This window comes from Microtus pennsylvanicus, chromosome 3 (genome assembly GCF_037038515.1).
Source record: "Microtus pennsylvanicus isolate mMicPen1 chromosome 3, mMicPen1.hap1, whole genome shotgun sequence".
Lineage (NCBI taxonomy): Eukaryota > Metazoa > Chordata > Mammalia > Rodentia > Cricetidae > Microtus > Microtus pennsylvanicus.
Window position 1 is genome coordinate 137,445,798 of NC_134581.1, and position 13,521 is coordinate 137,459,318.

Below are 13,521 nucleotides of genomic sequence, written 5' to 3' on the forward strand. Positions count from 1 at the left end.
TAATCTAAGGGATAACAGTACAAATTCATTAAACTAATTGACTTTTATTCTCTGACCATTTCATTCACGCATCCAATGTCATTTATCATATTCGTCCCCTTATCCTCTCTTACGCTCCCTCTCATTCCCTCTGGAGCCCTTTTTCCGAAGAAGGGTCCATCCCACTGTCATGTCTTTTTCTTAAGGACCCACTGAGTGTAATCAGGGCTGCTTGCATTAGCACAGGTGTGGGGTTATTACTGCATCATAGGCAACTTACCAAAGGCTACACCTCTGAAGAAAATTCGCCACTTCTCCCTCCCCCCCTCCAGCCATCAACTGCCAGATGCTGCTTAGCTAGATGGGGGTGGGGGATAGAGGCCTCGTGATTCCCTTAAATTACCTTTAAGTCTACTATTCTGTATGTCCAGAATCAGGCAATGCCAAATGATAGCACTCACTGTCATTTCTACATGGAAATAGAGTAGAAAAGAAGAAAATTATGAAAAATACATAAAGCTTTCAGAAAGGAATTGCATAGCATCACCCTTTTTTCACCAAGGGGAAGATTCCACTGTACCTGGAAGGGGAGCATTCACACTGTAGCGTTGCCCCGAAATCTGCCCCAACAGAAACTGGCAGCACGCCATGATGCCCAGCAGGCGGATTAAGCTGTTATCTATCGATACTGTCTGCCACGCCACACACCTGGACAGTTCTCTAAGTGGCCCTCAGATACTTATGTCACACAGGGGTAAAATGGAATCAGCAGCCCCAGAGCAGATTGCATGGAATAGGCAAAAGAGCAGAGACCATTTCCATAAAGCTCAGCACACGAAGCTCAAAGAGAGCATTTGGGGACTTTGATAGCTCACCTGTACTGGTTTCATGCATGGGGAGTCTACGAATGCCTCAGACCATTCCTGGGCAGAGATTTGGGTCAGGTACATAAAGGCACTGAAGGGAAGGAGTCCTATCGTTAGTTACCACACTGTTCAGAGGAATGGCCTGTAGCTGTCTTGCAGCAATACCCGAAGCCTTGGACAAATTAGATAAGCCACCGAGGAAAGGGAGACGGGTGGAGTAATAATACTAAGAGCACGCAGTTTAGAAACAGAATGCTGCAACAGGCATGCTGGTTGCAAGCTTTAAGACTGAGGCGGCCATCTAAGAGGTCCCCACACTTCACAGCTGCTGCACTATGTACTAAACCTCACGAGGGAGCTGCTGTTCTTGGGACCTTACCCATATACCTCCACATACAAACTCAAAAGTTCAGTGATGATGAACGCAGCCACCAAAACCCAGGCAAAACCAGTCCACCTCAGGAAGAGGGGAAAGAGCCTCAAAAGTTATTTAATTTGGATAATTTTTATTTTTAAGTTATCTGTACTTGTGTGTGTGCCTGTGTCTGGGTATGTACAGATGAGGGCAGATTCCTACAGAGGCCAGAAGAGGGAGATGGATTTCCCTAGCACTAGAATTATAGGTGGTGGGGAACTACCCCACCTAGGTGCCAGGAAGATCAGCAAGTGTTCTTAATTGCTGAGGCGGAGCCATCTCTTCCCCAGTAACTTAAATTATAAATGACTGAAAATAGCCTGCAAGCAAGCAAGAAAAGGAGAGGCACGCAAGAGAGATCACAAAGGCTGCTGGAAAGAAACACAGGAGCTTATTTGGCATGAAGTCATTCCTACACTAGATGCTATTCACAGGTGTTTTGTTTCCTGTCGGAGGAGGCAGCGACGCAAACGTCAGTCGAGTTCACCGACAAGACGCACCGGCGGCGGCACCCATAAGCAACACTTAGCAACCTGACAGAAGAGAAGAAAACTTTCTGCTTTGCTTTTTGGGTTGGTTTGGTTGGTTGGCTGACTTTTGTTTTTAAGACAGAGTTTCATGTTACCCAGGCTGGCCTCAAATTCACTGTGTGACTGAGAAGGACCCTGAACTTCAGATCCTTATGACTCCATTTCTTCCTGAGTGCTGGGATTGCAGGCACATTCCTTCTTATTATGAAGTGCAGGGGACTGGAGGACTGAACCCTGGCTTAGGCAAGCACTCTACCAACTGAACTACCCCCAGACCCAGAAAGAGTGTGTGTGTGTGTGTGTGTGTGTGTGTGTGTGTGTGTGTGTGTGTGTGTGTGTGTTCATGTGTGAGGGTGCGTCTGTTTTTTACAGGTGCACAGACACATGTGTGCTTGTGCAGGTGGAGGTCATAGTTCAGCTTCAGGAGTTGTTCGTCAGGAACCATCCACCTTATTGAGACAGTCTCTTCCTGGGAACTAGAGCTCACAGATAAATCTAGAATGGCTGACCGGTGAGGCCAGGGATCTACCTGCCCGTCTCCACCTCTACAGGGAAGGATTACAAGTATGCACCACCATACCCAAATTTTCAAGTGTTGGGATCAAACTCAGGTCCACACACTAATACATCAAGTACTTTACCAACTGAGCCATCTCCCCATTTCCCCTCCAAAAAAATGACTTTAAAAACAAAGATAAGAACACAAAACACAAAGCAGAACGGCTTTTCAAGTATACCAGTGAAACTGCCAACCAGAACGCTCTAAGAACACGCTGGTGTTACAGACATACAGCACATTGGGTACATTCTTTGTCACGGGCCTGTGCTCTGCTTCTGCGGCTGCTGGGCTCACCCTCCCCTGTAAAATCAGGACAGTACTTCCTTGACTTCCCATTGCCAGAAAAGCTCATGGGAAGATTAGGTAAGAAACTTCAAGTAAGTGTTAAAATGTAGATATTCTACTCGAGAAAACAAAGAAAGTCAGACACGGCAGCATGTGCCTGTAATCCTAACACTTGGGAGTTTGAAGTGGGAAGGAAGAGGCTGGGTCACTTTACTCAGTGGTAAAGTGCTTGACAAGCAGGCGTGAGAACCTGAGTTCTAATCCCCAGAATCTCAGAAAGACAAGCAAAGGTCTGTAATCTCAGTGTTCCATGAGACGAGAGGCAGAGAAAGGGGAATTCTAGAAGTTCAAAGGCCAGGTAGCTGGCACATGCAGTCACAGAGAAACAACAAACCCACAGGAGCCCCTGTCTCAAACAAGGCAGAGGTGACACCCAGAGCTGTCCTCTCTCTGACCTCCACATGGGTCATGGCATGCAAACATAAACACACATCTCACACAAACACAGACTTTAAAAGGGGTGGAGCGTGGCTGGAAAAATGAGTTGTGGTTAAGAGCACTGCTGCTCTGTCAGAGGGCAAGACTACCCACAGCAGGCAACATCCAACACCCTCGTGTCCTCAGAAGGTATCCACACATACATAACACACATGCAGATATACACATACATAAGCAAAAATAAAATAAAATGTAATTTTAAAGAAAATGAAAAGGGAGGGAGAAAATTATACAGTGTAATAACTAAATATCCATTGAAGCAGCTGAAGTTAAAAACATAGCTATTTCTCTTTTAAGAGCAGAAGATTAATTTCCACGGTACCACTATTCCTTCTTCCCAGTCTTGTTTCTTGCTTCCCCCCCCCAAAAAAAATGTATCTATTAACAATAGAAAGAACCTTAAGTGTAAGAAACTAGATAGATTATGCAGCATTTCTTCTGGCAGGAAAGATATTAAGTGAGAAAAGATAAAACATTTTAATGGATACCCATATATAAAACTATGCAAGATCTGTAGCTATGATAGCTATGTTTGAGAACATTATCTTTCTAACCGCACATCAGAGAAGCCCTGGATTATGAGGTCAATTTGTGGACCACCACAGGATCAGTTACTTTTCTCACTGCTACGGCAAATGCCTGACAAGAGCGTCTTAAGCAAGGAGGGTGTGGTGGTCTGAATGAAAATGGCTCTCATAGGCCATATATTTGTGTACTTGGTTCCCAATTTAGGATTATTTAGGAAGAACTAGGAGGTGTGGCCTTGTTGAAGGGGGTAGGCTTTGAAAGCCAGGCCCAGTCTCTCTCCTCCTCCACTCTCTCTGCCTCCTGTATGAGGATCAGAATGTAAGTAAACCTCCAGTTACTTACCTAGTTGCTCCAGGGCCATACCCAGCTCGAAAGAAAGCCTCCAGTTCAACACATGCAGCCATGCCCAGATTGTTTACATGGGTGCTGGGGATTCAAACTCATGTCCTTAGGCTTGCAGAGAAAGCCACCTTACCCACTGAGCCTTTCCTACCCCCCAAGTAAATTAAGAGTGGTATATAACAGAGGGAGAGTAGATGGCTTCTGCAGGAACCTGCTCTCATCACACCCATATTCACATAATTTAAAGGAATATATTTTTTAAAACGCAAAGCTATTAACTACTGTCATATTTCTGCATGTTGTGGGGTCCTATACCAGAAGCTCTCTGCTGCTGCCTTGAAGAATCTTAAAGACCACCACAGATAGCTCTCTTAGAATCAAAGCCCATTTAAAAGAAAATTAGGAAAATTCAACATTGTTATACCCACAATCAGTAGTAGTTTATAGATAGAAGAGTAGCCTATAAATAAATTCCCTTTTGTTGCCTATCTACAGTAGCATCAAGTACTTTAGCTTCACCACCCATTTTCTGGACAGAGGTGTCAATCATGTCCTCAACGTTTTCCTAGGGTCCCATCATTTCCCTGCCTGGTCTTGGCTATTCATCTCAGTCCATGTGCTCCTCTGCCTGGTGCCCCTCCCCTGGTGCCCACTTCCCGTTACACAGAGCGGTCTCTGCTATAAAAAAAAACAAAAAACAGTGGCTACAAAACTTGCAGATAAGAAGACACACACAAAACTAATTTTCTCATATGGGGAACGCACTGCATCTTCGGGGGAGGCAGTCACACAAAGGTGGGTATTCAGACGTCTTATTTGGAGCCACTTTTGAGACTAAATGGAATCTGTTTCCGTTTCAAATCTTCTATCTCTTTCTATTTAAGCATGAAAAAAATGACAGCTGAGAAATGTATAAAACAGGGCTGAAGAGAGAGGTATTGTTAAGGGAATAAAAACAGACCAATACAGCAGCCAATCAATCATGGGAAGCTATGCAGTCTATGAACACTATTATAAAACTGTCCTAAGGACAAGTAATGAAAGGAGTAATTACACACGCATACACGTACGTGCACGCGCGTGTGCGCACACACTCACACGTGCACACGCTCCCATGCACACACACTGCTGTGTCATCAGGCCTTATCATTAGTAACATCAGAAGAAAGACAGTGCATTATTTATATTCTGGAAGTATATATCATTTCTCTCTCGTCCCATGGGTCACTGTCTACTTTGGATTTAAAAAAGAGACTCTCCTACATCACTTCACTGTGATGGGCATAGACAGTGTGCAAAAACAACACATCAAGATTTATGAAGTCGCTTTCCTCACTCTGTTTATCGTATACACAGAAGGTAAACTACCAAGCATTTAACTTTACTAAATGCCACCCAAACAGCCAACATTACGCCACAAACACTGAAAATGGAATGGTCTTGACTCACAAACTCACTCTGGGCGTTATGCTAATTAATACACTGCTCTGATGAAAAACATTTCGGCACTGAATAAAACATAGGACCCGAAACCAAAAATGTGTACAAAAGAGATAATCTCTATAAAAGTGGGTGTTGCTGGATACACACTGGAGCAAACAGAGGATACGAAGAAGAATACACCTCGCTGTCAAGCCCTGAAGCCAACAGCAAAGCTCTGAAAATCAGATATGCACAAATTAAGCACCATAGGAAAACCGAAGACTGAGACTTCCAGACATTGATGACAGGAATTCAAACTTGACCCTGATAAATGCCGGTGTGATTACGAGTCTACTCATGAACACTCCTTACAGGGAACGGGGAGGGAACTGGATGAGTCTGTGAGCCACTAAAGTCACCTTGGTGAGGGCTGAACATGGACAAGAGAAACATGAACTGTAAAACTGAGACTTATAAGAGTTTCAATGATACAAAATAGTTAATAATACAGCTAAATTTCCTCAATTTTTTTCTTATTCTCAGTGCACTGAAACAGAAGAGTAAGTTTTTGCATAAAAACTGCAAGAGACCAAACAGAAGCTGTTCGGTACAGATACTAACGAGAGTGGGATGGGACGATTCAAAACGAGTTTTAATGACTGCATTGATATTAATATAAACAAAATTATTTTTAAAGAACACAGATAAAACTCAAAAAACTATAAATGAATTCTCATTCCGATACATAACTTATTTAAACAGTCATTGTACTACATCAACTTAAAAAAGAGTCAGACTCGCATTAACAGGCTGAAATGCAAGGGCGCATGCGCGAAACCTCCCGTAGCTTCACGCCAAAGAGTACTCTGAAAAGCACTTCGTCCCATCCGCTACGACTCACCCAACATTTTCCGCATCCTCGTCACACTCAGCTTTGTACTTGCACGGTCCACACTTGGAATGTTTCCTGGGAGCCTCTGCTCCGGAGCCTTCCTCCTCTGTTTAAACAGAAAAGTTAAACTTTCAACCCAAAGTTGGGATGGATCCTTTACAGATCAGCTTCAAGTTTTAAGGAGCCATTATCTTGTTCTGAAGGGAAACGCACCCAAGCTTCTGGAGACGATCACTTCTAAAAAGTCCTCCAAGTGGGAGCCACAGACTGCTGCTACTACTGAACGACATATTCCACGCCACAGCGCTGTTTGTAAAACAGCCTCTTGGGCTGTGTGTGCGGAACAATACAGGAGGTTTAATAAACTACTGAGTAGGAGAAAACAAAAAAGAGCAAAAATCCAGCTTGTGCTACCCTTCCTAAAGAAGCCTGTATAAGCTGAGGTCCAGACATGCTGGACCACACTTAGAACTTAACTGTCACCTTTCCCTCACATTTGCTCCATGCCCAACATTCTAAACACATAAAAACTAACTCCAGAGTTAACAGAAATATTTGTCTCCAATTTTGAACGAGGAAGGGGCGCCCTTATGAAGTCCCTCCCCGTCTCTACTTGGCCCACCTGGCACAAATATTCAGATGCAGAAATCTGTTTCTTTCCCAGCAACAAAAAGGAGCACGTGTCGCTAACCCCCAAAGGACTCACATCCCCCAAACAAGAGCATCCTGTACAGTGTGAGCCTCAACTAGAGTGGATCTTTGCAGCTCCCTGAAAGAGGGCCAGGAGTCAGCAGTAAGGAAGGTATGCTCGCGAGACTTGGTATGTCACAGAATTCTACAGCAGGGTGCCAGTCAGTGATGAACTGATCAAAACCCAAGTCCACAGGTAACACCTAACCTTCCCTTGTATGCCATCTGCCTGCTCTTTGACTGGAAACACTCCTCAAACGCAAATGAATACCCAAACAGATTGCAATGATCGCCATAGTTAATAACTTTGAGGCCTCAGAACCATCAAGACATTGGGAAAGGCTGAGCAAACCACTAAGCCTTTCCGAGGCAACGCGCTCCCTTGAGGGCTGAGAACAACCTCCCTTCTCAGCAAGACAGTCAGAGCCGTAGGATATTAGTAAATCCTGGGAGCATCTGAGTCTCTTAATGGAACAATGACCACAGGGAGCAGGCCACATGATCTCTTAAAAATCCTTTCTTGCTCTCAGATCTAAAATTCATGAAGTTAGCTTTCACACATGATTACAAAGCTCCTGCTTAAACACATCCATTTAAATCAAATCCTATTGTTCATTGCTTTTATCATTTTCCTTCTGGCTGCAACTCCCATCCTTGAATTCCTCCCCATAAATGTTCCGTTCTCTACAGTCCTTCAAAGTTCCTTCCAACTCGGAAACTTTAGGATCCTATCAAAGACAGAGGAAGGAGTGGCCTAGCACAAGGTTTCCTATGGTTAGGATCATAACCATGGTTTGTATTTGGACTGAATTTTCCCAAGGAGTGTTCTTTTAACATATCCTTGGGGTACCTCAAATATTACTTTGCATAGAATAGATAGTAATATTTACAGCCTCCTTAAACGATGGCGATTAGTCATCCTCAGTTCTGGTCCTTTAATGCCATTACCAAATATGACATTTTTAAACACCAGAGATGCTTTTATTTGAGATACAGAAAATTTTAAAGGTTTAAATTTAATTCTTAATTCCACCAAAGTTGTCCTGCAGGGTTTCCCTTTTTTGGGCACAACTCACTCTGGAATTTTTGACCCGGTTATTCTAAACACACACGCGCGCGCGCGCGCGCGCGCACACACACACACACACACACACACACACACACACACATCCTAATGAGTAACAAAAAATTGGAAGCAAAGAATAAAAAAAATTTGAACAATGTTCCGTGATAAAAATCACTTGTGTGGACAATTCTGTACAGAAGTCAGCTTGTGTCACCTCGGTTTAACAGGAGCTACGATGGGTTCCCTTTAGTCTGACAACAATCCTTCAGTGGAGATTGCACAGAGCCAAGACTGTCTATGGTTAAGAGGGAGAGCCAAGGCTGACGTGGTGGCCAGGGGGCAGGGCTTCCTGCAAGGTTGTTGGTGGCAATGCGTCCCTAACTCGACACACACTAAGTCCTTGAGCTTCGAACTTCAAATGAGTGAGTCCTATATGTGTGAATCGTATCTTAGAGTTAAGAAAAATCAAAGGAAAACAAAGACCGTTAAGAAGTATCTGAGCTGAACTTGGAGGATCACACCTGGGGTGCAAACACTTCAGAGGCTGAGACAGGAGGACCAGTGTGAGTTCAAAGTGAAAGCTGCACTACAAGGTGATTTCCAAACCAGCCTGCGCTACAAAATGAAACCGTCTCCAATAGCAAAGCATGTGAAACTCACCTCCTTCTCCAGATCCAGAGCCATTATCTGAGGGGGGAAAAAAAAACAGCTAATGTAAACATCTCTCCCAGAAACTTCATCTTTTCAGATAGTAGTAACATTTCTTATCAAAAGTAAAACCATGACATTCATGACATTCCTTTTCTCAAATTTCTAAGAGTTAAGCTTATTTTCATGCCTACTTTAGGCTCTACCGAGACACACAACCATCAGTATTCCTTATAGACTAAGTACATTTCTTCTATCTCTGAAGCCAGTATATCCAGGAACCACTCAGATCCCAAACACCACGACTAAAAACTACTAGGAACAGCTAAAGAGAAACGACTATCCAACTCATTTAAAAGGAAAAGGGAAATTTTAATTTTGTTAGGGCTGGAGAGAAATACTGAACAAACTGCTTTTATTAGAAAGATAAAAGCTGATCCTGGCTCCAAAAGTCTTCTTAAATCAAATTTGTGGATGCAGACCAGAGGCCAAAAGGCTTTAAAGAAAAATCCCTAAGGTTTAGCAAGGAGAACCTCAGGGTTGAATCTGCATAGGACTGATAAAATTAGCTTCCTCCAGGAAATCTATTCAGGATAAATCTCAGAGAGAAATCCATCTAAAATGTAATTAATGCACAAATTTAAATTTTTTTTGTAGTGCTGGGTCTTGTACACACTAGGCAATCACTCTACCACTGAGTCACATTCTAAACCCTAAAATTTTATTTTATAGTGCTCAAAAAACCAATTCATAACACATGGTGAAAATAGGCGGTTTTGTCATATCAGCATGGAGCTGTAATGGTTAAAAATAAAACAAAGATGACAAATGAAGATTTTGACACTTTAGCCAGAACTCTACAGGGAAAATGACGTCTTGACCCAGGGAATTAATTCTATTCTTCAAATGGCCTCTAGAATGGAAGATAATACTGAATAACAGAACAGTACGGGTCCGTTCCCTCCAGACTCCGTCAAGCAGTAGCCAAGCCCTAAGCTATGCAGCAAGGGAGGAACTAGAAAGCAATGGGGGGACTAGAAAGCAATGGGGGAACTAGAAAGCAATGGGGGAACTAGAAAGCAATGGAGGAACTAGAAAGCACACGTCATAGTACATAAATTCTGTGCATTTTGGATAGTTTTCAAACGTGTTCAGTTTTGATCTAATCAATCACTTCAGGATGTCTCCTGAAAGGAAAGAGGGAAAAAGTGTGGGAACAGAAAAGGAGGACGAGGATGAGAACTGAATTTGTAAAAACTTACAACCATATTTCCTTAGGAAAACTGACCCTTCTCCCTTTCATTTAATAGATATTAACCGGATACATGTTAGTGCTGAGCACTGCGACAATTACAGAGATAAATAAGGAGCACTCCTAATACACAAGACACTCACCCTAAACCTTTGTGCAAGCCATGGCCAATTTTATAAAGTATTAAGTCTCACAACTTGTGTGGCCATTAAGAATCCCTAAGGGCTGGAGAGATGGCTCAGCAATTAAGAGCATTGCCTGCTCTTCCAAAGGTCCTGAGATCAATTCCCAGCAACCACATGGTGGCTCACAACCATCTGTAATGAGGTCTGGTGCCCTCTTCTGGCCTTCAGACATACATACAGAAAAAATACTGTATACACAATAAATAAATATTTTAAAAATTCCTAAATACATTAAACACTATGACTATTCTGTTAACACAGTGGCGTTTTCCTTGTGGAATTTTATCCTTAGTACACACAGCCAAGAGTCCATCCCAGCCCTTAGATGGTGTCATGCATCCCTGGACAGGACACATCACCTTCTGGTTAAGAAAGCACTTGTGTGGCTGTAAGCAAGTGTGTCAGATAAATGAAATGCTGCATATTCCATGCATAAGTACACAGAAGATATAACACACTTCCCAGAGAGGTCATAGAAGAAAGACTTCAGAGGAGAAATCATAAAGCCTAAGAAAAGGTTTCTGAGGAATTAAAAGAGAAAATATTTCTAACTCACAGAAGAGGACACTTTCCAAGCCCAAATGACATGAAAACATGGCGCAGCCAGCAAACCACATCAACACGGCACCTCATGGCCTTGGTGTTCCCAAGCCTAACAAGCCCAGAAGACTATCATCCATGTAAGGATGTAGGGAATGGAGTTCAGAGAGTCTAAGTGACCGGCACACGGTTACACAGTAAATAAAGGCTGGGATAACTTTAAAGTGGGGCCTTCTCCTCCTGGTTCAGTGTTCTTTGCAACCTCCCCTCTACCTCCTGTTTAACATTCACTGCCTATCAAATACGTGGAGTCTTAAGCGCATGCTCATCATAAATGATTAATATGGCATCAGGAAGATTCCCAAAAATGTCTAGAGCAAGCCTGTGAAAGGCAATGTACTTAGAGAAGTATCTGAGGAGATCGCATGACAGCCCAAGAACACAGTACTTTCTCTCAGCACCTAATTATTTTGTGTATAGTAAAAAATTTCTCCTTGTCCAAAGAAGTCTGATATGTGAGCTATGTCTCTGGGCAGTGCTTTGTAGCATATCTGATAGGAGTGTCTGTTAGGAACAAGTTCTACATCAGAACTGAAGAGGGGGCAAGTCACATCTCACAGTGTGAGGGCCAGCTGCACTACCAAGATCAAGCCTGAGGATCTGAGTTTGAACCCCCAACATCTGCATTTAAAAAATCTGATGTGGCACCATGCTCCAGGAACACCAGTACTGGGGAGGCAGAGCAAACAGCTCCTGGGAGTCTCTGGCCAGTCAGTCTAACTATACAACAGTGGTTTCCAATGCAGTGTGACCGTATCTCCAAGAAATAAGATGAAGGAGCTGGAAAAACACTCCGCGGTCAAGAGCGTTTACTGCCATTACAGAGGACCTTAGTTTACTTCCCAGGACCTTCAACTCCGGTTCCAAAAGCGTCAGCACCCTCCTTCTGACATTCTAGGGCCCTGCACAGACATGGTCCACTTACAGACAAGCAGGTGAAACGCTCCTACCCATAAATAAAATAGAAACAAAGGAAGATAGCAGATGTCTCCCTCTGGTTTCCACACATCCACACACAGAGAAGTGTGCCTGCACACATATGTGCATATATTACACACTCATGCACACAGAAGAAAGGGAAAATAAAAAAGAAAGCTCAGCTGGGTAATTTAGAATGGGAGCTTTTGGGTCGGACAGTGTTAGAGGGTGCAGAGCAGAGGTTCTCAATCTTCCCCATGTTGTGATCCCCCTTTAGTGCAGTCCCTCACATTGTGGTGACCCCCAACCATAAAATTTTCATTTGCTTCGAAACTGCAGTTTTGCTACTGCTATGAATTGTAATGAAAATATGTTTAGAGGCAGAGGTTTGCCAGAGGGGTCCCGACCCACAGGTTGAGAAGCACTGATCTAGCGTCGAAGCTCAACAACACAAATAATCCACGGATCAACCCCACTTATGGAATGAGGCCCCTATAAAACTCAGCACCAAAGCTCAGCTTTCCCAGTGGACAGCGCTCCATGAGGAAGTAAAGCTATCCATGAATCCTTGGACCTATCACAGAATCTGCTCTTTGGCCAATTTTAAGTCTATCTTTTCTGTGAAATGAATCATAACTATAATGATTTTTAGTGAGTTTTATGAGTCCTTCTAGAAAATTATACCAGAGGACAGACTGGGGAACTTCTTGAACAAACTGGTAACCTCAGGGAGAGCAGTGTTAGGGACTATGCCCACTAACTTACAGTTGGTCCTAAAGCCTTCACATTTACTAAGAGGGAGAACTTTAAACACCGTAGCATAATCGGAAAAGGAAGTAAATGGAGACAGGATCAGTCCCCATCTTTACCACTGGCCTCTACATGGTAAGTCTAGTTCCAGTACCTAACCTGCACCTCCACCTCCACCTCAAGCACCAGAAAGCAATACATAGGAAGGCCTCCGGAACCAACTACCACCAATTCAGAAAGATGAAAAGAGGGAGTAATAAGGAGGCTTGGGGTGCTGAAATACAATTTGAAATGCTCATAGAGGTTTTCTAGAGACAATCATCTCAAAAATATAAATAGATAGATAGATAGATAGATAGATAGATAGATAGATAGATAGATAGATAGATAGATAGAGACAGAGAGAGAGAGAGAGACAGAGACAGAGACAGAGACAGAGACAGACAAAAACAAAAACTTATCCCATGCCAGTTCCCAGCTCAATGTCTGGGGTTATCAAGCAAAGAATATGTGACATCCTCATACAAAACAGGCATACAGTCAATATAAAAATCACCTCCCTTAAGCAGCAGTAACATAAAATATGAATAAAACTCCCTCAATCAGCATCAATCCCTGTGGCAATGTGAGCCAAACAACGCTGGCTAAAGTCTCGGCTTGGAAAACATGGCGGCCCCATTTCTAACCGTCTACATACCGGAGTAGCAAGGTCCACGCGCCACCACCGTTATGTCTTTCTGGTGCTTACAGGCAGCCCTCCTGAGAAAACATTCATTCTGGTAAGTATCCCCATTTGATCCACAGACAGGAATGTAATTTGTATGGCACTGCAAAAGAACAAAAAAAAAAAAAACAGAAATAGACTCTCAGAACTCGGCATAAATATTAATGGCACTGCGCACACCCAGGAACACAAAAGCAGAGTTGTTGGCGTTCTGCTGCTGCTAGCACAGGTTGCCCCTGTGTTTGATTTTTAACAGAGGACCTGCCTCTGTCTCACAGATTTTTCTCGTTCCTAATGAAAGTAATTTCCAGGTACCCTTATGAAACTGGACATCCCTGAGCCATATACTTAGTTGTTTGATAAGAAAACCCA

At 43.1% G+C, this 13,521-nt stretch overlaps 1 protein-coding gene across 1 annotated transcript in view; it reads right to left on the reverse strand.

Moving 5' to 3' along the window:
* The window catches only part of Tmeff1 (transmembrane protein with EGF like and two follistatin like domains 1), an 80,558-nt gene that overhangs the window by 42,156 nt on the left and 24,881 nt on the right, over positions 1-13,521 (reverse strand). Inside the window, exons 3-5 of the mRNA XM_075967230.1 lie at positions 13,123-13,252; positions 8,733-8,759; positions 6,326-6,422 (exon numbers count right to left, since the gene is read on the reverse strand). Coding sequence (XP_075823345.1) covers positions 6,326-6,422; positions 8,733-8,759; positions 13,123-13,252 — 254 coding nt within the window. The remainder of the gene's footprint in view (positions 1-6,325; positions 6,423-8,732; positions 8,760-13,122; positions 13,253-13,521) is intronic.